The sequence below is a fragment of the Manis pentadactyla genome, chromosome 10 (genome assembly GCF_030020395.1).
Source record: "Manis pentadactyla isolate mManPen7 chromosome 10, mManPen7.hap1, whole genome shotgun sequence".
NCBI lineage: Eukaryota > Metazoa > Chordata > Mammalia > Pholidota > Manidae > Manis > Manis pentadactyla.
The window spans coordinates 97596255-97617215 of record NC_080028.1 but is presented as its reverse complement, the minus strand read 5'-3'; the positions used below and the strand labels follow the sequence as shown (position 1 = coordinate 97617215).

Here is a 20961-nt window from a genome sequence, read left to right as displayed (position 1 = left end):
TTCATATGGGCTACAAGGGAGAGGCTTGGGAGACTTGGAGGGCAGAAGACAAGCAGGGATTTAGCTCACATGCAATGTTGCTGATCTGACTGCCCTCCCTGGGGTGGTGCAGCAGTTGGGCCTGCAACTGGTCCACCTTCCCGTGGATCCTCCTTTGCCTTCACTGGGCCATGGTGTGTGTCCTGGTACTTTTACCCCTTTGACTGAATCCTAGTCATGCACATGCCTACTATCTTTTTGCCAGATACACATGTATTTCAAGTTTAGGTAGAGAGAAATGGTTAACTTCTGGCTGTTTTTCTTTTTTTAAAAAGAACCTCAATAATAACTTTCAAGATTTCCAATCAGAAAAAGCTACTGTTCAAACTCCTTTATAATAAAATTCCATCATAACCTGAGGCAGAGCTTCATGACCATGTAATTGTGGAGGAAAATGTTTGCCAAACAGTTGAATAGTGTGATACTATTGATTGATTAAAAGAAAAACAAAACTTTGAGCACCCATTTAATTTACCATGAATATTTTAATCAGTAAATTCCAGAAGTACCTCTACTAGGTAGTACAGTGTTAGATTTACTCTAGTTATCTGAGAGAAATCTACTTTGTTGTAAAGGCTTATTTTTTATTACAAAAGTCAGATTGTTTTTCCTCCAGTTAGTCTGGATAAGTGATTTTCTAAAATATCAGTGGAAATTATACTTATGTTGTAGACTCTTAAACTTGACAGTGGCCTCTTTCCTGTAGCCTTCTCCAAGCCTGGTTTGGTGCTGTGCACACAGTGGATGTTCAGTGGATGGCTGAGGAGTGAATCTGTTTACTGGAAACCAAAGTCATCTTGTTTGTCTCATCTCTTCTCTCTGCACTCCTCCACTCCAACAGGGGCTTATGGGCACTAACAGTGTCACCTGCTCCCTGGAGGTCCTGAGTCTGAACTCATACTCTGTGAGTTCAGGTCTGAGCTCTGAGCTGGTATGCTCACTTTCTTCAACTACACAGACCCCACAGAAAGCAAGGGCCCTTTCTATGGTGTAAGGGTTTCGGGTGAGGCACAGCCTGACCAATTGGATTTGAAGGCTTGGCAGGATTCTGATTGGCAGAGAATAGCAGGGAAAGGCACCCCAGGACAAGGTCAGTGTGCAGGGTCTCAGGCCAGGCTCCAAGGGCACCAGTGTCTGCAGGCCAGGAAAGGGAAGAGTCATCTAGGAGTATCAAAAGCTGGTATCAAAAACACCAGCCTCTGCTTCTTTGGGCAATAATATTGCTAGTGGCCAGACTAGTTCACGGAGCTGTTAGAGCTCAGGGGAACATGAGGGCGACCATTCATCCAGAACTTTTTCAGTTTTAGCACTGAGTCCCACATCCCAGAAAACAGCTAATCACCCAAAACCACAGTCACCCTCTCTCTTGTCCCCTCATGGTTCCTAGCTGCAATAAGACACAAAAGAGCAGAAATTCTCTGCTTAGGTTGTGTACTGGAATCACTTGGGCAGCTTCCAAAGTACTAATGCTGTGGTCCTATCTCAGAGAGTCTGTGTTTTTGGTGTGGTGTATGGCCTGGGTATAGGATTTGGTAAGTCCCCAGTAATTCTAATATGTAACCATGGCTGGAAATCTATACAATAGGGGATATGGAGGCTTCACAGGTGCTGAGAGAGACATAGGAAGACCACATAGGATCTGGTAGCTTAGTTATTGAGGGCTGGGCCGGGTGTCCCCCCTGAAAGGACTGAGGGTCCCAGGCCGGGTGGGAGGAGCAGAGGGAGGGGCCGAGTTGGGGGTGGAGTTAGCTGTTGGGTGGATTCCCTGAGGGCCGTGAGCTGGGACTTGAGGGGAGCAGGGGCCTGCTCATTTTGCAGTTCTGTTTTGAAGCAAAATTATGATTTGGGTAGCTTGGGTTTTCCCTGTGGAGCTCTGGACCAAGGAAGCATAGCGCTTTGGGGAAGTGAGACCTCCAGCTCCTGGGCACTCCCCCTTTCCTGGCAGGCAGTTCCCTCTTCCCCAGCCCTGGGAAAATAGGAAAATGCTTCTGGAGGAGGCTATAACCTAAATTTGCTTATGGATTCTAGAATCTCCAGGGCTAAGAGGGACTGGCCTGGCAGTCTCTAGCCATACTCTGTACACAGCCTTGGGTCCCCAGGGTGAGAGGCAGGTCCTGTGCTCTGTTGAACAGGTAGGAGTCTTTGGGCAAAGGGGAGATGGGAGGAGGGAGACATATTTTGGCACTGGCACCCAAATGCGACTGCTTTAATCCCACCAAAGGCCTCTCACCAAAGGCCCTCAGGATGAAATCCTACAAGACCCTTCCAATCCCTGCTACTGACTTCTCCAGACCTTTAGTGGCCACTTCTCCCTATCATTTCGAAAAGTCATTGGGTCCTTGAACACAGTGTCTTTCAAATGTAGGTCAGAAGCTTCTTGTGGGTCATAAAATGGATTTGTTGTAGCATGTTGCAACCAGCAGTAAGGGTAAAAGAAAAAAAACATAGGACTAGAAAGGAGTAGAAATATCCTTGTGCATCACATATGACAAAGATGAGACTTTGCTGCATGTGTGCACACACCACATGCAGTATTACCTGCCATAGAGCAGGTGAGAACCTTTGCATCGTGTAGGCCCCTTCCGGGAATTCCATCTAAATGGCGCTCCCTTGACAGGTCTTCCCTTTAGCTGATTGCCCAAAACCACCCAAAACCTGAATTGTTCTTGCTCTGCAATTCCCATAACATGCTATACTTTGTGCACTGATCACATTTAGGAAATGATTTATTCAGTTGCCTGTCTCCTGAGCTAGACTGCAAGCTCCATGAGGGCAAGGACTGAATGCCCTTAATATCATATCTGTCATTAGAGAAAGCACACATATAATTGAGTGGCTGAGTGATAAACCTGAGTTTGGGTTCCTGCTGTGAGTGTGTGTTTTTATACAAGTTCTCTTTATTTTTTCCAATTTTTTATCTGAAATATTTTGATGAAAAGAAAAGTTGAAAGAATAGCATTAATGTGAACACCTCTGTATCCTCTGCTTAGATGGACAATTCTTATTTTTCCATATTTGCTCTCTGTCTATATGCTTTTTTTGAATCATTTGAAAGTAAGCTCAGATATAATGTTCACCTTTAAGTATGATGGTATGCATGCCCTAAGAGTGAGGTTTTTCTCCTACCTAATAACAGTGCTATTAGCAATACCCAGAAGAAGAACTTAATTCTATAATATCCTCCAAAATGCAGTAAATGTTCAGATTTTCCCCAGTTGCCTCAAGATTGTTTTTATACCTATTTTTTCCCAAATCAGAAAAACAAGGGTCACATTGCACTTGGCTTTATGTCTCTAGTTTCTTTTAATTGACAACAGTTCCTCCACTTTTTTTTAATGACTGACTTTGGGAGAAGTGAAGAACAGTTGTCCTGTAGAATTTTCCACAAAATTGATTTTCCTGTTTTCCTGTAGTGATATTTATCTTGCTTCTCAAGGCTGTGTATTTCCTCTAAATTGGAACGAGGTTTAGAGGCTTGATTAAACACTTCTGGCAAGACTACCTCATGGGTAATAGCTGCACACTGTATCGCCCCAGGGGGCATATGGTGCCAGATTATTCCACGCTATTTGCTGTTTGTGCACTTGGTTAAGGGAGTGGCTGACAGGTCTCTCCTGTGTATAGACATGCTTTCCTTTTGCAATTAGTAAGTAATTTGTCAGGATGATGAACTCCAGCACCATGCAAGTAATCTATTCCTTTGCAGCCTGTTTTCAGCAACTATCCATTGGCGTTTGGGCACGTTTTTAAGCTGAGACTCTTTCATCTGCAACATGGGGATAATAATACCTGTCTTTTGGATTTGCTGTGTAATGAGATTTAAAAGCATTGTATGAGTGTATATGAAAATGCTGTCATGGCGTGCCGTAATTTCTCCCTTCTTGTGGGAACATCCTCCTCCTTCCTTTAAGAAAGTCTCCCTTACCCTGATCCAGATACGAGGTTCAAATTGCTGGTTTCTTGGATGACCCACAGCTGATTCTTCTTTGGCCAGGGTGGAATGAGCATGTGACCCAAACTGAGCCAATCAGAATGCTACCCTGGGAGATTCTGAGGCAAGTGGTGGTAAAAGGGTGAGGAAAACATTCTTTTTATGTGCCTAACAGTGAGGATGTGATTCTGGAAGCTGACTATTTCCCCTGCCACCTGAAGAATGAAACCCTACAGGGTGGAGGAGATCAAAGCTATCTTTCTGAGATCAGGGTAGAGAGTTACCCAGGAGTCTTGCTGGCCTGGCATCCATGTCTCTCTGTCAGACCTCTGCCCCATCCCAGCTAAGCCTATAGAGGCCCTCTCTTGGCCTGGGGTTTCATAAATTGGGTTCTGAACCTTGTAACAGATAGGATCCTAAATAGCACAGGCAACTGTCATGTGCTTCTCAGGGGATAGGTGATTGAATAAGTTAGTGGTCCTTCCCTCTCCTCTCTTCCTGTTGCCTTTGAATAGGAACTGGCTAGTGAGGTGTCAGGAGGTGCCAGCCATGGTCCTGGCTTTTAAAAATCCTCTGAGTTATAAATGCATTTCCTTGGTGACCATAGACTCAAATCGGGGGTGACTTATTCAGCTGCTAGTGGGCCTCTCTTGCTGTTAGAACTAGTGCCCCCCCCGGAAACCTGGACCTGACCCCACAGAGTGCTCTCTCTTTGAGAGTCTTCCCCGGCCTATGGGTGGCGAAGGGGAGTGACTTGGCAGGGTCCTGGGGAGTCGGGCTTCTTCCAGGCACTGGGTGGAGGTGGATGTTTGTGTCGCACCATGTGTGTGGGGTCCGTGGTGATGTTCTCTTCCAGGCACTTCTGGGACCCCGTCACATCCCACAGGTGGAGTAATTTACTGTTATTCCCGTTTTACAGATGAGCAACCTGACTCCCAGGAAGGAGCCCTAACTTGCCCACGGTCATCCTGCTGGTAATGGCAGAGTTGGAATTCGAGTTCAGATCCGCCTACTCCAGATTGCTCCACCCCCGCCTCGCTCCGGGCCGGGTGAGCAAGTTCGGTGAGCGAGGCTGGACTGCGAGGCTGGACTGCGATCTGCCGGAGGCCAGTCCCCGCGTAGCGTCGGGTGAGCGGCCACGGAACCCTTGCCCGACAGGCGTCCCCTCGCTCCAGCCGGGGCAGTGGAAGCTCAGCAGGCCTTGGCATGTGGTGTCCCCGGAGCAGGGAGGGGTCCCCTCAGGGGAGCGGAGGAGGCTCCTGGGATCTGGAGGGGAGGGCGAGGAGAGGCCCAGCCCCCACCCCAGGCCAAACCTCCCTCACGGCTGTTGGGACCCACGGCCAGGTCTGGGCCCATCTCTGGTCCGGGAAATGTCACTGTGGCTTTGGGGCCACCACGGACGGGCCGAGCAGGGTTGTCAGGAGGAGGAACCCCTGACCAAGCCTGGGTCAATTTTCTTCTAGTTTGCTGCCCTGCGGGTTCCTTCCCGCCCACTTCCCCATTCCGACCCAGATGTACTTTATGCTGTCCGCTTCCCAGTACCTTTCCCAGCTGTCCTGGGCTGCGCAGGTCCTGAGGAGGCTGCAGGGGGCTCAGGGAGTCCCTCTCAGGGGAGCCCCCACTGAAGAAGCCCCAACCAAGCCTGCCCCTCACAGATGGGGACCAGGCACCACGGGGTGTGCAGCCCTTCCACTTCCCATTGTCATAGGTCCTCTTAAAATAATTATTAAAGCAGTCAGGGAACATAGAGGACAGTTGTTTTGTTTTGTTTTGAATGCTCTTGGCAAAATAAAAATTGAGCAAGCCTCCCCTGTCCTCCTCTTCTCTGTGCCCTCACGCATGCACATGAGCAGGCCTATTAGGAAAATTTCACTGGTTCCACTAATACCAGATTTGGGAAGCACCAAACTGAGTTGCTGGCCAGGGATGGCTGTTGAGCTAGGGGGCGGGGCAGCGATGGGGATTCTGGTCCCTGCCTGGCACCGACTGACTGTTGTATCCTGGACCTGTGGGTCCTTCTCGCCTGCTCTTTCTTATTCAGTACAAAGGGATCTGCAAATCCCCTTTTATAGTAAGATGTCTGTGATCCTTTGAGTCTGGCCTGTATCAGTGCCTCCCCCAACTGCACATGCCTGGGGCACAGTTTCCAGCCCCATTGTTAAGGGCTGCCCCATGCAGCACCCGGCCTAACCCTAGAGAAAGGCTGGCAAGGCGCTTCTCACTCGAACGCAGCCAGGTTGGGGGCACAGATTAGAGATGGCACACAGGACTGTGCCTCTCCCGCCATAGGCCCCAGGCTATGGGGGAAAGCACTGTATCCTGTAATGTGATGTGTTTGTGTCTGTCTCCCTGGTAGGTACCACGAGCCTGAGGCTTCCTGGTTTGTTTTTTTTAAACCTCTGAATCACCCCCATTGGCCTAAGGTGAGCATGGGGCGTCCAGTAAGTGAAAATTAATTTTTGTGGAGGGAATGAGTAATGGCTGGTGGCTGAGTGGGGGCCTGGGGGTCTTTGAGAGGATGAGAAAGGCTGGGGAGATGGAGCATGGGAGAGGGAGAAGCTGGCGTGAGTTCTAGGCTGGCGTGTGGGTGATGGAGAGAGAGTGGTCGAGATGGGAGACACAAGCCAACTTGAGATGAGCTGGGGTTGTGGGGGGACAGAAAGTGGTGGAGGCCATCAAATGACAATGTCTAGTGTCCTCCACCCCATCCAGAGGACACCAGGGGGTCAAGGTGCAGCCCTGGCTCCTACCTGGAGAGTTTTAGAGCTAGAATTGCTCAGCTCACTCTTTCCAACCGACTTGAATTATCTTAAAGCAAAGGAAACAGGCCCTGAAGTTCAAGCAGCTCATCAGTATGGCTTGGAGGGTGGAGGAAAGAGCTAAGGAAGAGCTTTGGAAAGGAGGAAGGATAAAATTTTTCAGGTGGGAAGAAGAGAAACTAATGAATGGTGGAAAGGAGGAGAAAGCACATTAGAACTTTTCCAAACCACTCTGACAGCTTTCACGGGGGGACAGCGGTTTACCCATTTATACACAGCATATTTGGGGCAGGAGGGCACCCTGACTCCTGCCCTCTGCTCTTATGCTGGTTCTGCTATAGAGGTCAGGTCTCAGTATCTCCAAGGCACTTCTTGCCCCCTCTGCAGTGGGGATGGGGTGGTCTGCAGGGGATGCTGGGAGGACCCCAAGCCTGGGCCTGAGCCCTGGGTTTGCATAGTGTGGAGAGGAGAAGCACCCTCACTCTGTGGGTAAGTCCCTTGTACTCACCGGGCACAACCTGTGTAGGGGAACATCTCCAGGCCTGGCTTTGGGCATGACTCAGAAGAAGAGCTGTTGTCTTGGGGTGCCCCTTGACTCCCTCCTCACCTCTCCCTCACCTCCTGATGTCCTCCTGCACCACTAGGTGGCCAGGGGGGTCCTAGATTCATCTGGTTGCCTCCCAGCCTGGCAGCACCCAGGCTTCCCTGCTTCTCAGTCACCACCTCAGGAAAACCCATTCCTTAGAGGGCAGCAAAGGCAGAAAGGAGAGCAGACTAACTGAATAAATTTGCCCATAGGTTGTGAATGGCTACTAGCCCCTTTTCCCACAGGGACATTATAATTTTAGGAGAAGGTACCTCCCACCCCAACGTTAACCAAGCACCTAAGACCCAGTGCTGTGCTTGACCTTGGGTTTGGTGTGTGTTATTTCACTTGGCCCTGCCCCTGAACTCCCTGGGCAGGTGTTATGTTTCTGTTCCAAATAGGGGACCCAAATTCCTGAGAGTTTTAGCAAGTTCCAAGGTCACACAGCTAGCAGTGATAAAGCCAGGACAGCAGTTGGGGTCTCCTAAGGCCGAGTTCAGCCAGTACTTAGGTTCCACATCACCGGTGTGTGTTCAAGAGAAGCATCTTGGATGTCAGGGCCAATGAAGGAGATGACCTGAGGGCCATGGCCTCCAGCCCGAGAGGGCATCTGTGGCTCTAAGTCTACTTGTAAAACTGTGTGCACATGATCTGCTCGTTATCAGTAGAGGACTCCCCCTGGCCAGGTGGACCCCTACCATCTAAACCCCAGGTCCTGGGACAAGAAGGTTGTCACTGAGGAAGGGCACTTCAGACCCTGGTCTTACTGTCTCCCCCATCCTCTGTCTGAAATCTCAAAAGGCAAATAGCTGACTGTGAGGGAGGGTGGTAGAGAGGGTCTTCTATGGGTGGGTGTTAACAGAACTGGGTGGTTAGAACCTTAGAGCTGGAAGGGGTCCAGTCCAGTCTCCTCGTCTTACAGAGGCAGAAGCTAGGGCTCAGAGAAGGGATCCCATATGCCCAGGATCACTCTGTGAGTTAGCAGCTGAAATGTTTCATGCGTTTTTGAGGCCCAAAGAGAGGGGGGTGCAAGACTTTAATGTTTAGCAACTCAAAGAACCCATTTCTGAGCCTCACATCTGTGCTGACATTTCCTTCACCATGTGCCACCTGAGCAGCCCTCACTTCTGCCCTGCACAGGTGATGCTGACTTTAGAGGACAAGGGCATGAAGGGATTTACGTGGGCCATAGCCCCAGCCATGACCTCCCTGGGCTACCTGCTCATACTGCTGGTCTCCATCTTTCCCTTCTGGGTGCGGCTGGTGAATGAAGAGTCCCAGGAAGTGTTTTTCAGTGGCCTGTTTGAAAACTGCTTCCATATCAAATGCTGGAAGCCTCGACCCTTATCTGGTAAGGAGGGGTGGTGGTGGGGATTGGGAGGGGGAGATGGGACCAGCATGGGGGCTGGCTGTGACAGAGGACTGGCTGGGAGCAGAGAGGACAGAATTGAATGACTTCATAAGGGCATTTTCTCTGACTCTCCACTCTCAGGATGGGAGGAAAATAGGTGACTGGGAAGGGGTTAATAATGCCAGGTTGACTGCCCAAATCAGGAGCAAATGTATCAGCAACAAAGTTTATTTCTAGGGTATGAGTGGCTACTCCCTACTGCTCCCCTCCACCACTTATCCCCATAGTTTAACTGGGTGGCAGCTCTATAGACAACATGCTCAGGCCAAGTGTCCACATTTTCAATGTACACAAATATGAGTCGAGTGAACTGTGAAGGTGCTTGAGATCATATTTTACAAGGTACCTGGGAAGGTCAGGAGAATATCTGTCATGGAAAAGAGGTGACCTTGGGACCTGTAGAGACCGTCTCCTGGTAACAGGAGCAGAGGATGGGCCAGACTGTGAACTCTTTGACTGGCATTTGGGGGTGGCTAATTCTTGTTGTGGGGCTCCCGTGTTTCTTGCAGGATGGCTAATTACACTCCTGCCTGCCATACCCATTCCATGCCAGTAGCAAGACCTGCTCCCCCTTCACCCTGCAGATGATTTTAACAACCAAAATTACCTTCTGACATTGCCAAATATCCCCAGAAGGGGACACTGTCCCTGGCTGAGAACCACTGGTTCAACCTGAGTAGATTCTAGAATATCTGGGTTTTCAACAGCACTTTTGTGTCTTTGTCCCCACACTAGCTGTCCACCTCTGCGTGAGCAGGAGGACACAGGCTCCCTTTACCACAGGTTTGAGTCATGCCAGCAGCAGGAGAATAAAAAACCCATCATCTGGCTCTGCTATCTTGGGTCTGTTTCATTCCTTCTATTAACCAGGATAATTAAATAAGGATTCCTGGCAGAATTCAGGACTCTTCACCTCACAGAACTCTGATTTTCCACCACTAACTTGTTTCAGTGTGACCCATTCAGACGCCAGTCTTCGTTTTTCCATGCGCAACAAATTTTATCCGAAGAATTTCACTTTATGTTGGTTACCACCTAATTTTTTTCTTATACTTCCATGTCAGGGGGAATGAAATAATGGGACCAGAGCATTCTTGGTGGCAAACTGGTCATGTGGTCCCAGGCCGTGCGTTGGGGGAAACCCGAGGGGACTTGGTGGGCCTCTGGCCTCACGGGTCAGGGTGCCCAGCCCAGCCTGCTGTCCCTCCTCTGCAGTGTACATCATCCTTGGCCGTGTCTTCCTGCTGTCTGCGGTGGTCTTGTCTTTCTTCACCACCTTCATCCTGGTGTCCTTTGCATCCCAGCTCTTTCCAAGGATCCGGAAGCAGAATTTTGTGACAGCTTCCATCAGCTTCCTCACAGGTGTGGAACAGGCAGGCAAGCCTTGGGGAGGGCTCAGAGGGCAGGAGGGGTTCACTGTCTCTGAGATCAGGGGGAGAGAATCTGTAGAGCCCCTTCTGTTGCCTTCTCTGTGAAGTGGACCCCACCTCGGGACTTTGACCCCTCTCCTTTGGGGCTTCTCGACAGCAGCATTTCCAGCTAGCACAGTCCTTACCCCACTGGCCTGGGGTCATTTATCTGGGGGGTCTTTTTACCATGATCTCTATCCCAGCAACTGTCATAGCATCTGGTACAGAATTATAACCTTACTGAGATATATGCTATAAATGTTTCTTGGATGAATCAATGGAGGAGACCATTTTTGCCCTTTGAAACCTTTTGACTCTAAAAGGCTGACCAAGGCCCTACCTGGGGAGGCTCCCACCAGATGGAGAAGGTGGAACGCTCACAGTGGGAAATCAGGTTGTTTCATCCACAGCATCACACAACACAGGGCTGCCTCTGGTGTCAGTTAAGGGCATGGGCACAGGGGGACCCAGGAAAGGGATTTCTGATTGTGGGGCCCTTGGGAGACAAGGCACATTGGCTTTCAGATGAGTTGGGAGGTTGGAGGAGACAGGTGTGTGGGTGGAGATTACTGGGTCTAAGAGGGCAAGGGGTGGGGGTAGAGAAAGGGGCCTCCACGTGGGAGCCACACAGGCTGTATTTAGGCCACGTGGCCCTGTATAATGAGTCTGAGGAAGATGGGAGTAAAGGCTGGAACCTCCAGAGGAGAGCAAGAGCAACCTAATGTGACCCTGCAGGGGCCTGTGCTTTCCTCGCCTTGTTGCTGCATGCCTTGGAGATCCAGAGTCTGAGGACCAAGCTCAGCCCCTACCAGTTCTCCGTGCAGTGGCCTTACTATGTCCTGATCTTTGGCATCCTTCTCTTCATAGTGGCTGGTGAGTATCCTGTGGCTGGTACCCTTCTCCCTGCCCTCTGTCTGGACTCAGGAGCTGTGTGCACTGTAGAGCTGCGCTATTCAAAACTGTAGTTACTAGCTACTTATGGCTATTTAACTTTAATTAAAATGAAATAGAGTTAGAAATTCAGTTCCTTAGTCACAGCAGCCACATTCCAAATGTCCAATAACCACATTATGATGTATCTAGCGGCTACCATATTGGATGTTGCAGACACAGAAATTTCCATGGATGCAGAAGATTCTTGAGCCTCAACTGTGTCGCTATCCTCCTTGACTTTAGAATAAAACTTCCTCATTTTCTTACTTTCCTTTACACTCTCCTGGTTCCTAAGGCTTTCTATTCCTGTTTCCATCTTCATTTGAAAATCTAGGATCTCATTCCTCACCCTACGCCCTTTATCTTTACATACCATCACCATCTGAATTCTTAATCCTGCCTAATTTTGTCCCTACTTCTAATTCTCTTTCCCCTATATTAACCTGACGCATGATCACAATCTTTTTTAACTTGATTTCGTTATACATTAAATACATAAAAAAGAATATTTCTAATATGTCTGCAAGATACAAGTGATTAAAAATAGACCATACAGCCATATTTCCACCATGTAATGTTAAGAACTACCCACATGTTGTCAAATCCATTATTTGTAAGTCATACCCTTATTTTACGTACCACTGAGAAAGAAAAATTGATGCCAAGTATTCTTCTATGGTGCTATAGCTCGTAAGGCACAGCCTCATTGGCTTGCCTGAATTAATGGCAAGTAGTGGAACGTGAAGTATCTCTGAAGTCTTCCCCATCAGCCATGTGGCTGTCCCTGATCTCATCGTCTTCTCTCCTCTCAGGAACCAATTCTGAAATTTATGCTAATCATACTTACTACACACATATATCCTTAAGCAGTATATTATTTAGTTTTGTATGCTTTAAAACTTTACATAATCATATTGTATGTATTCTTTTGGGAATTGCTATGTTATATATCAACATTATAACCTTGAGATTCCTCCTTGTTAACATGAGGACCTAAGTTTCATTTATTTTTGCCATCTTAAATAAGTCGCCTGTAAAAGGGGCATAGTATGAAGTTCTATGGGAGAATTTTAAGCTCATCATTCAGTTTCTTTAATGATTAGAGGACTATTCAGGTATTTTATTTCTTCTTGAGTCAGTTTTGGTGGTTTATATATTGCTACAAATTTGCACATTTTATCTAAATTTTAAAATTTGTTGATATAAAGTTACTCAAAATGTTTTCTTTTTTGACTTTAATTTGTGCTGTGTCTGTAGTTATGTACTTCTTTTTTCATACCTAATTCTCTGTTTTCCCATTACCAGTTTTGTCAGAGGTTTATCACTTTTGTAGTCTTTTTGAAGAACCAGGCTTTAGCTCTCTTGAACCTTCATATTTTATGTTTGCTTTTTATTTAATTAATTTTTGCTTCTTATTTTGAACTTCCCTCCCTACTACTTTTGGCATTTTTTCTACTATTCCTTTTCCAACTTCTTAAATCAGGATCTAAGCTCATTGGTTAGTTCTTCTTTTCTAAGAAAGGAGGCATTTAAAGTTTTAATTACGCTCCAACAACTGCTTTATTTGCATCTCCAATTTTGATGTGTAACATTTTTTGTTATTGTTCTATTTCAAATATTTTCTAGTTCCCCATATAATTTTTTCTTTGATCCATGAACTATTTTAAAGTGTAGTTTTATTTTTTCTTCATACAAATTTGTATTGTTAGATTTTTTTTTACAATAAACCTGTAATTCATTTAGAACAAACTAATTTGCAAAAAGATAACAGTATAGGAAGTTAAAGGAATAGTGTCATAAACTCACAATTACACCACATAAAGTATAGTTTTAAATTTCCAAACGTAGAATTTTTATTTTATCTTTGTGTTAGTGATTTTAACTTAATTTCATTTTGATGAGAGGTAATGGTCTATATAATCCTAATATTTTCAGACTGGGACTTGCTTTATAGCCTAGTTTGAGGTCCATTTTCACGTTTCATGTTGAATGCAACCTTTTATCTGTAAACATTAGATCAAGCTTGCTCATTATTTTGTTTAAATCTTGATTTAGAATTGTTATATTTTACTTGGGAACTGAATTTTTTATCACTATGCTGTGAACTTTTTTATTGCTAGTAATGCTTTCTGTTATAAAGTCTGTTGTATCTGATATTACTATACTACTACATTCTTTAGATTAATATTTGCCTATTGAATCTATTTAATCTTTTACTTTATTTTTTTTAGGAGAGCAAGGCAGAGGCTTTTATTTAGAGATAGAGAGAAAAGACAGAGCTCCTGGCTCATGCCAGGAGGGGACAGGAGAGTCCCCAGTCTTTTACTTTAAATATTTTTTCTGTCTTCATGTTTTGTGTGTCTTTTTTTTAGCTTTTTGCTTGGCCTGTTTAAAAATTTTTTTTTTTTTTTGTAGATAATTATTTTTTTATTGAAGGGTAGTTGACACACAGTATTACATTACATTAGTTTCAGGTGTACAACATAGTGATTCAACATTTATATACATGACAATTCTAGGTACCAGCTATCACCATACCAAGCTGTTACAATATCTTGACTATATTCATTACATCCCGGTTACTTATCATTTTACCATTGGAAGTGTATACTTTTTTTTTTGTGAGGTCATCTCTCATATTTATTGATCAAATGGTTAACAACAATAAAATTCTGTATAGGGGAGTCAGTGCTCAATGCACAATCATTAATCCACCCCAAGCCTAATTTTCGTCAGTCTCCAATCTTCTGAGGCATAACAAACAAGTTCTTACATGGAGAACAAATTCTTACATAGTGAATAAGTTCTTACATGGTGAACAGTACAAGGGCAGTCATCACAGAAACCTTCGGTTTTGCTCATGCATTATGAACTCTAAACAGTCAGTTCAAATATGAATATTCATTTGATTTTTATACTTGATTTATATGTGGATACCACATTTCTCTCTTTATTATTATTATTTTTAATAAAATGCTGAAGTGGTAGGTAGATACAAGATAAAGGTAGAAAACATAGTTTAGTGTTGTAAGAGAGCAAATGTAGATGATCAGGTGTGTGCCTGTAGACTATGTGTTAATCCAAGCTAGACAAGGGCAATAAAACGTCCACGTATGCAGAAGATTTCTCTCAGAATGGGGGGGTGAGGTTCTAAGCCTCACCTCTGTTGATCCCAAATTTCTCACCTGATGACCCCCCTGCAACTGTGCCTGTCTTAGGTTGTTCCTCCCTTGAGGAATCTAACCCGTCTCTGGCTAACCAGTCATCTTCCGGGGCCATACAGGGAAATGTGAAGTTGGTAAGTGAGAGGGAAGCCTTATTGTTTGAAATGGTTAGCTTTTTATTTCTTTGCTTATTTATGCCCTGTAGCTTCTATGCCCAGCATTTGTCTTGAGGTATCTTTACCACTTGGAAGAATTATGATACTCGGTAAATTTGATATTTGTGTGTCTTTTATACATAACTTACAATTGGAGTTTTTCCTCTAGTGCTGTAATCTTTGTTTTTTGTGAGGAGCATTTAGTTGATTTACATTTATTGTCACTACAGATATAGCTGTATTTTCCGACCACCTTAATTTGTGCTTTCTGCTCTCCCCTCTCCCACCTCTCCTGCACTGGTTTAGATTGAATTTTATGTGTGTAATTCTTAGTGTGTTTACCCCTTGTTTAGTCTGGAAGTTATACAGTCTATTTTTGTTCATGTAGGAGTTACTCTTGACATTTTAACATGCTTACTAACAATGTTGAAAGTTAATCAATATATTTATTCTCTAATTTGGAACCCCCCTCCCAATTTCTGTGCTATTTTGTCCAATGTTTTAGTTTCTTCTGTTCTTTCATTCTATACATATAGACTTACTATTATTATTCTATGCATTTAATATTGTTTGTTTAAATTTACCCACATATTTAACAATTTAGTTGCTCATCAAACTTTCTCAGACCTTTTTCTATCTAAGATCATTATCCTTCTGCCTGAAATACACCCTTTATATAAAATGCTTTTTAACTAGAGTCAGAGACACATTCCCTCATACTTTGTTTGTATGAAATTATCTTTCTTTCATTTTTGTTTATTAAAGTTAGTTTTGCTGAACATATATTTTTGATAGTATTCTCTCAGCAGACAAGATATTATTGTTACTTCTCCACTTCCATTGTTGTTGAGAAGTTGGTTCTCTGTAAAAATGTCATGCTCTTTGAGGCAGTCTTTCTTTTCTCTTATACTTTCTTTGGTGTTTTGTAGGATATGGATATTTGTATTACGTTGTGTTGTGTGAAATGAATCTGAGGAGTGGTGTCATGCAAAACTTCCAGAACATTTTTATCATCTCCCCATTTTGCCTCCTCTTCTTTTTTCCTTTTGTGGAACTCCAGGAAGACATCTGTTAGGCTTTGTTACTCTATCCTGCATGTTTCTTAAGTTCTCTTTCATATTTTCTGTCTCTTTATCTTTCTAGGCTGCATTCTGACAACTTGTATAGATGTGTCTTCAGTTTCATCCATTCACATTCTTGCTGTGTTCTGATCTGCTATTTAACCTACCCATAACATTTTTATTTCAGTTAGTCTAATTTCATAACTAGAAGTTGCATTTTCCCTTAAATCTTATCACTTTTTAATGCTTTTTCCTTATTTATATTTTAATGTATACTCTAAATGTATTTTTTATACATGTCAAACGTTTTATATTCTGTGTCTTATAAGTTTAATGGCTGAATTATTTGCAGATCTGAGTCTGTTGGCTGCTGTTTCTGCAGGCTCTTGCTTATGGTGTCTTGTTTCTTGGTATGTTTTGTGTTATTTGACTGTGAATACATTTTCCTTGGAAATTTTTTGGTGGAAATTCTTTGAGGCCTGTGTTTAAAGTGTTCCCTTGAAAAAGTGTTTGAATTTGCTTGTCTGGTGCTTGGGTGCACAACTAGCCTGGGATGACAAACAAAATACATGGGTATATTGTGAATGTAGATGCAGACCCATGTAACAGTTAGCCTGTATTTATGAAATCTCAGTCAATAAAGATAACTTTGAAGTTCCAGCTTCATAAGGCAGACTTTCTTTAGATTCCCCTGGGCTTTTCCATCTTTTGTGTGTCTCAAATGGCCATCAGAATGGAAAGGCTGGGTCACCAGGGTGGAGTCTCTGAGGTGAAGGCTGATTATGTGCTTGCTTAACACCCTGGATACCTGTTTTCACCATGGCTTTGGCTTCCAAGAATGTCTTACTCTGATGTCAGCTTGATGATGCATTTACAAATAAGTGTTTGGAGAAATATTTAGAATTTCTCTTGGTGTTACTGGGAGAGTATCTAGTCTGCTATAATGTTGAAAATATGGGTCCATCATCTTAGTCTTAACCTTAGCACAGCATTTAGTGGTCATTCAACATATCTGCATTTGTTCTAATGAACATAAATTCTCTTTTCCCTTTCTTTTATGCTACTGAGACTATTGAGCTGGGTATCACGAGGCCTGGGTTTTATGCTTGATATTCCAATCTCAAACCTTGTTTCTGACTTATTAATGGTTAGACCATTAGTAAGATGCCTTCCAGCACTTGCCATGGTTTTGTGTTTACCTATCTACTTGTATGCCTTGTCTTTTGGTGAATTCTATTTTCCCTTCTGTCTCTGTAATACTCTAAGTTGGAGGGGAGAACTGGGAAGGCCGGTATACACCAGAGGGGTTCCTGACCTCTGGGCAAGGAGTTTGACAACTCTTTATAACCTGACCCAAACTTCTGCTGTTACCTAGGTGCCATCTGCCTCTTTCAAGAAACAGCCTACCTCAGCTGCCAGTTGTTGCCCATTTCCCAGAGTACTGAGGAGACCCAAGGGATCCGGCACCAGGAGAATCTGGAGAGTTTGGGAGGAGACCTGAACTCAATACAAAAGGAGACCCTGCTCAAGGAAGAAACAATTATTTAGTCCAGGATAGACTGTCCTCTGCCCTCCATCCATCTGTGGGAGTGTACCTGAGTAGGTATGTGTGGCTCCCCCTTTGTGGCCGGTCTCTGCTACTTTGGATGAGTTTCTTGAGAGTCAGATCAACCCTCCACTTCCCCATACTCACAATGACTCTATCTTGCTCATATTTGAAATTTGTTAAAAGTTTTAAAAATTCTTCTGAAAGCTTCCTGAGTGATTTTTGTTTTTGCAGGTGTTTTCAATAAAAGGACTACTGTGTGTTAATCCATACCTCAAAAACAAACAAACAAATGAACAACAACAAAACAAAATCCAGAAAACCAAAAAACCTAACCAACCAATCAAAAAAAAAAACCAACCTCCAAAACCAAAACCAGCCTGGAGGGCAAGAAGGGAGGGAGGAGGAATATTACAAAATGACCAAGTGAAATGAGCATCTGTGAAACAAAAACTGAACCAGACAAGACTGTAACCACAAAAGAAGGTGTTGTTTGAGTTAGTGACGTTAAAAGAAAAAGTGATGTGCCTAGACAAAAGTGTGACTCAGTCCAGGAAACTTTGCTTAAGTACGTGTTGGAAGGGTTGGGAGTAAGTAAAGGTGAATGCTTCCCCAAGAAGGAGCTCCAGGTCTGGGACTCAGAGCCCAATGAGTCTGTGCCTCTGGGCATAGGCGAGAGAGAAAACAGAAGATGGAGTCATTTAGAAAAATGACAAAGGCCACATCTCAAATCAATGAGAATGGCCTTTTTAAAAGAAGACAACTTGTTGGTCATCTGCAAGGAGATCATTTTGGGTCCATACCTTATAACACTTGCTAAGACCAAGTCCGGTTGGGCTCACGGATCTCAGATTATTTTATATTACAAATTACATCCTCAGTCCATCTAGGAAATATGTCAGATAGCCTTCCTTCACCGACAGGCACTCACATCCAAGAGGCAGGAGCCTGAACCTTATCATCCAGGGGCAAGAGAAACTGCTCGATGGCCTCAATCTGTCCGGGAAAACCAAACTATACCTAATGATACCAAAAAGCATTCTTCAGCTTGCCTTGGAGGAGAAGACAGGGAAGAACACATTCTGGAAGAGGCAGGAGATGGGAGCATGTCACAGGTTTCCAGGTCAGCTTTGGAGACAAGAAAGGGGCTCCTCTAAACTGGGAAGAAAAGAATCAAAGAAGAGTGATGGTCTAGGTCAGGACTCAGCAAACTTTTCCTATGAAGGGCCACGTAGAAGCTGTCCTAGGCTTTGCAGGACACAGTTTTTGCTTACTTCTCTTTGTTTTTATAATCCTTTACACATGGGAAAACCACCTTTAGCTCACAGTCAGGGCTGAATTTGACACAAGGGCTGTGGTTTGCTGAGCCCCTGAGTTGGTTATTTTAAAATTCTTCCAGAGAGGTATTTAAGAACTTCATTTTTGGTCTCTTAAGGATGTTATCTACTGAGAGTGCATGGGACAATGACAGGCTGAGAGCTTAAATAATGGAGTAAAAATTGGGATCTCTGTTGTGAAGAATGATGCAAGAGAAAATCACAGGGTAAATGGAAAGACTGCCAGGCAGCGCTGGACGCCCAGGTGAGACTGAGAATAAAGCAGAACGACAGCAACAAGTGACCGAATCCACACAACTGCTTGTGTGATCTGGGGGCAGATGTGCAGGAAACAAAGAGCTGCCTTAACCCATTGTTGAGACTTGTCATGATGATTATGACAGAATGCCACAGGGAGGGAATGAGATATAGTTAATATTAAAGCAATTTTCACACCTGCCATTTCCCTTTGTCCTGCCAAAGACAGGCCATTTTTAATAAGGGAAACAGGTGAAGTGTTCAGTCCAACGCCAGGTGTACAACCCAGGCTCTCTGATGTTCAGGACAGGTTTGTAATTGTTTATTTTTAAGTAAACTCAGTTGCCTCCTTTCTTCCTCTCCAAGGTAATGGCAGCTTCTTACCCCTTCCTCACTCATTTCTGTATTTACCACGTAGCCTTGTCTCTTGTCTTTTGTCAGATAATTTTCTTCCCCTTTCCCTTCTGTCCCTCTGTCCCTTTTTCTCTCCCTGCTTTTGCCTCTTTCTTCTCGGGCTCTCGCAATGCCCTCAGTTCATTCTGTACCATATTTTTTGCTAGGAAAAAAATGCCTTCATTTGGTCCTTCCATGAAATCTGTCTTCTTTTTGGCGATGCTGTTTCCCTAGCAATCCTTTGGTTCTGTTCTGATCTCTCAGGGCCAGCAGCATGAGGTCAGTGTCTGGTTTCTTTTGTAGTTTTCAGACTATTGTTCCTAATTTTTCTTCAAAAATCTCCTTTAAAAAAGTGGGAAAGAAGGGCCAGTGATGTAGAAAAGCTCTTCCAAATATAAAACCGTAGTAATTACATTTGGGCACGTCCTGATACAGGATACAGATAGATTATAAAATAGAGTAAGAGCCCAAACATAGAGCCAGCTTTACATAGGAATATAATATTTGATAAAATTGGCCTTTTGAGTCAGTAGGAAAAACAGATCCTTCAATAAATGGTGTTGAGGAAAACTTGTTAGCTGTCTGGAAAAAAGGCGAGGTGAAGCCTGGATTTCTTTTTTCTTTTCTTTGACCAGAATGTATTTCATACAGAACTAAGATTTAAACTTAACAATAAAGCCATAATGTATATGGAAAGGCATATGGCAGATTTAAAAAATAATCTTGGTGTATGGAAGGTACAAAAGACATGAATTTGAATTTGAATACATGAAACATAATTTTTGCACGCAGGAAGTTCCCTTAAGATGAAAGACAAATAGGAAAATATTTGTGAAATATTTGAAAAAGGGCTAATTTTCTTATTGGCCAAATATATATATATATATATATATAGGCATACCTCATTTTAGTGCACATCACTTAATTGTGCTTTGCAAATATTGTGTTTTTTGCAAATTGAAGTTTTGTGTCAATGCTGTGTCACGCAAGTGTACTGACACCATTTTTTCCAACAGCACTTGCTCACTTTGTGTCTCTGTCACATTTTGATAATTCTCCCAATGTTTGAAATTTTTTCATTGTACTTTTGTGTTGATCATTGATCATTGATTACAACTTACTGAAAGCCCGGATGAAAACATAAAAGCTCAGGTGAGCAGTGTTTAGCAATAAAGCATTTTTAAACTAAGTTATGTATATTTTTTATACATAATGCTATTGGATGCTTAATAGACGACAGTATAGTGCAAACATAACTTTATTTGCACCGGGAAACCAAAACATTCATTTGGCTTGCTTTATTGCAGTGTCTAGAGTCGAACCTGCAATATCTCTGAGGTGTTCCTGTATCAACGAGAGAGAGATAAATAACCCAACAGAAACAGAGGAAAGGGTAAAAACATCCAGTTCACAGAAAAAGAAAGACAAGTCACTAATGATGGTAGGAATAACAATTGACTTTGCTCATAATTAAGAAATGCAAATAAAAACTGGGACACGATTTATTTCACTTATTAGATTGGTAAAGATTAAACGACTTGGTAACATTCAGTGTTGGCGTTCATGGGAGTGGAAATTGGTGCAGACTCTTTGCAGGATAATTTGGCAATAAATTTTATGCATATAACATTTAGACCCAGCAATTCCATATATGGGAGTTCATCTGATTTATTTGCAAAAAGTGCTCAAGGAATTATATGTAACAATGTTCATTCCAGATTTCTGGTAAATCCTAATGCTGGAAACACCCTAAATGTCCACCAGTAAGGTTCACAAGTCATGAGAGTACTGCGCAGTTGTTATAAAGAAGGGGGTAGAACAATACATGTAGGTATGGAAAGAGCTATTGTTTAGTGAATAAAAGGAAAGTGCAGAACAGAATATAACATGATTCTGTTGATGGAAAACAGAAAGGATATGCATTTTATGCTCAGTTTCCCTATAACATTTCTGGAAAAATTCCTGAAACCTGATTTAGGTCCCCATCCTAACTTCTGACT

The 20961-nt window shown here is 43.5% G+C and overlaps 1 protein-coding gene across 6 annotated transcripts in view; it reads left to right on the top strand.

The window, feature by feature from the left end:
* Positions 1-17191, top strand: part of TMEM225B (transmembrane protein 225B) — a 29308-nt gene extending 12117 nt beyond the window's left edge. For 2 of the 6 annotated variants that reach the window (XM_036897023.2, XM_036897025.2), the window contains exons 3-8: positions 4890-5098; positions 6327-6393; positions 8456-8666; positions 9942-10088; positions 10871-11008; positions 16824-17191. In XM_036897023.2, coding sequence (XP_036752918.2) covers positions 8459-8666; positions 9942-10088; positions 10871-11008; positions 16824-16996 — 666 coding nt within the window. In that variant the 5' untranslated portion in view covers positions 4890-5098; positions 6327-6393; positions 8456-8458 and the 3' untranslated portion in view covers positions 16997-17191. Of the gene's footprint in view, positions 1-4889; positions 5099-6326; positions 6394-6448; positions 8667-9941; positions 10089-10458; positions 10530-10870; positions 11009-16823 lie in introns of those variants that run through there. The other 4 variants (XM_036897026.2, XM_036897024.2, XM_057487362.1 and 1 more) reach the window with 4 other exon arrangements.
* Positions 17192-20961: the final 3770 nt, after the last annotated feature.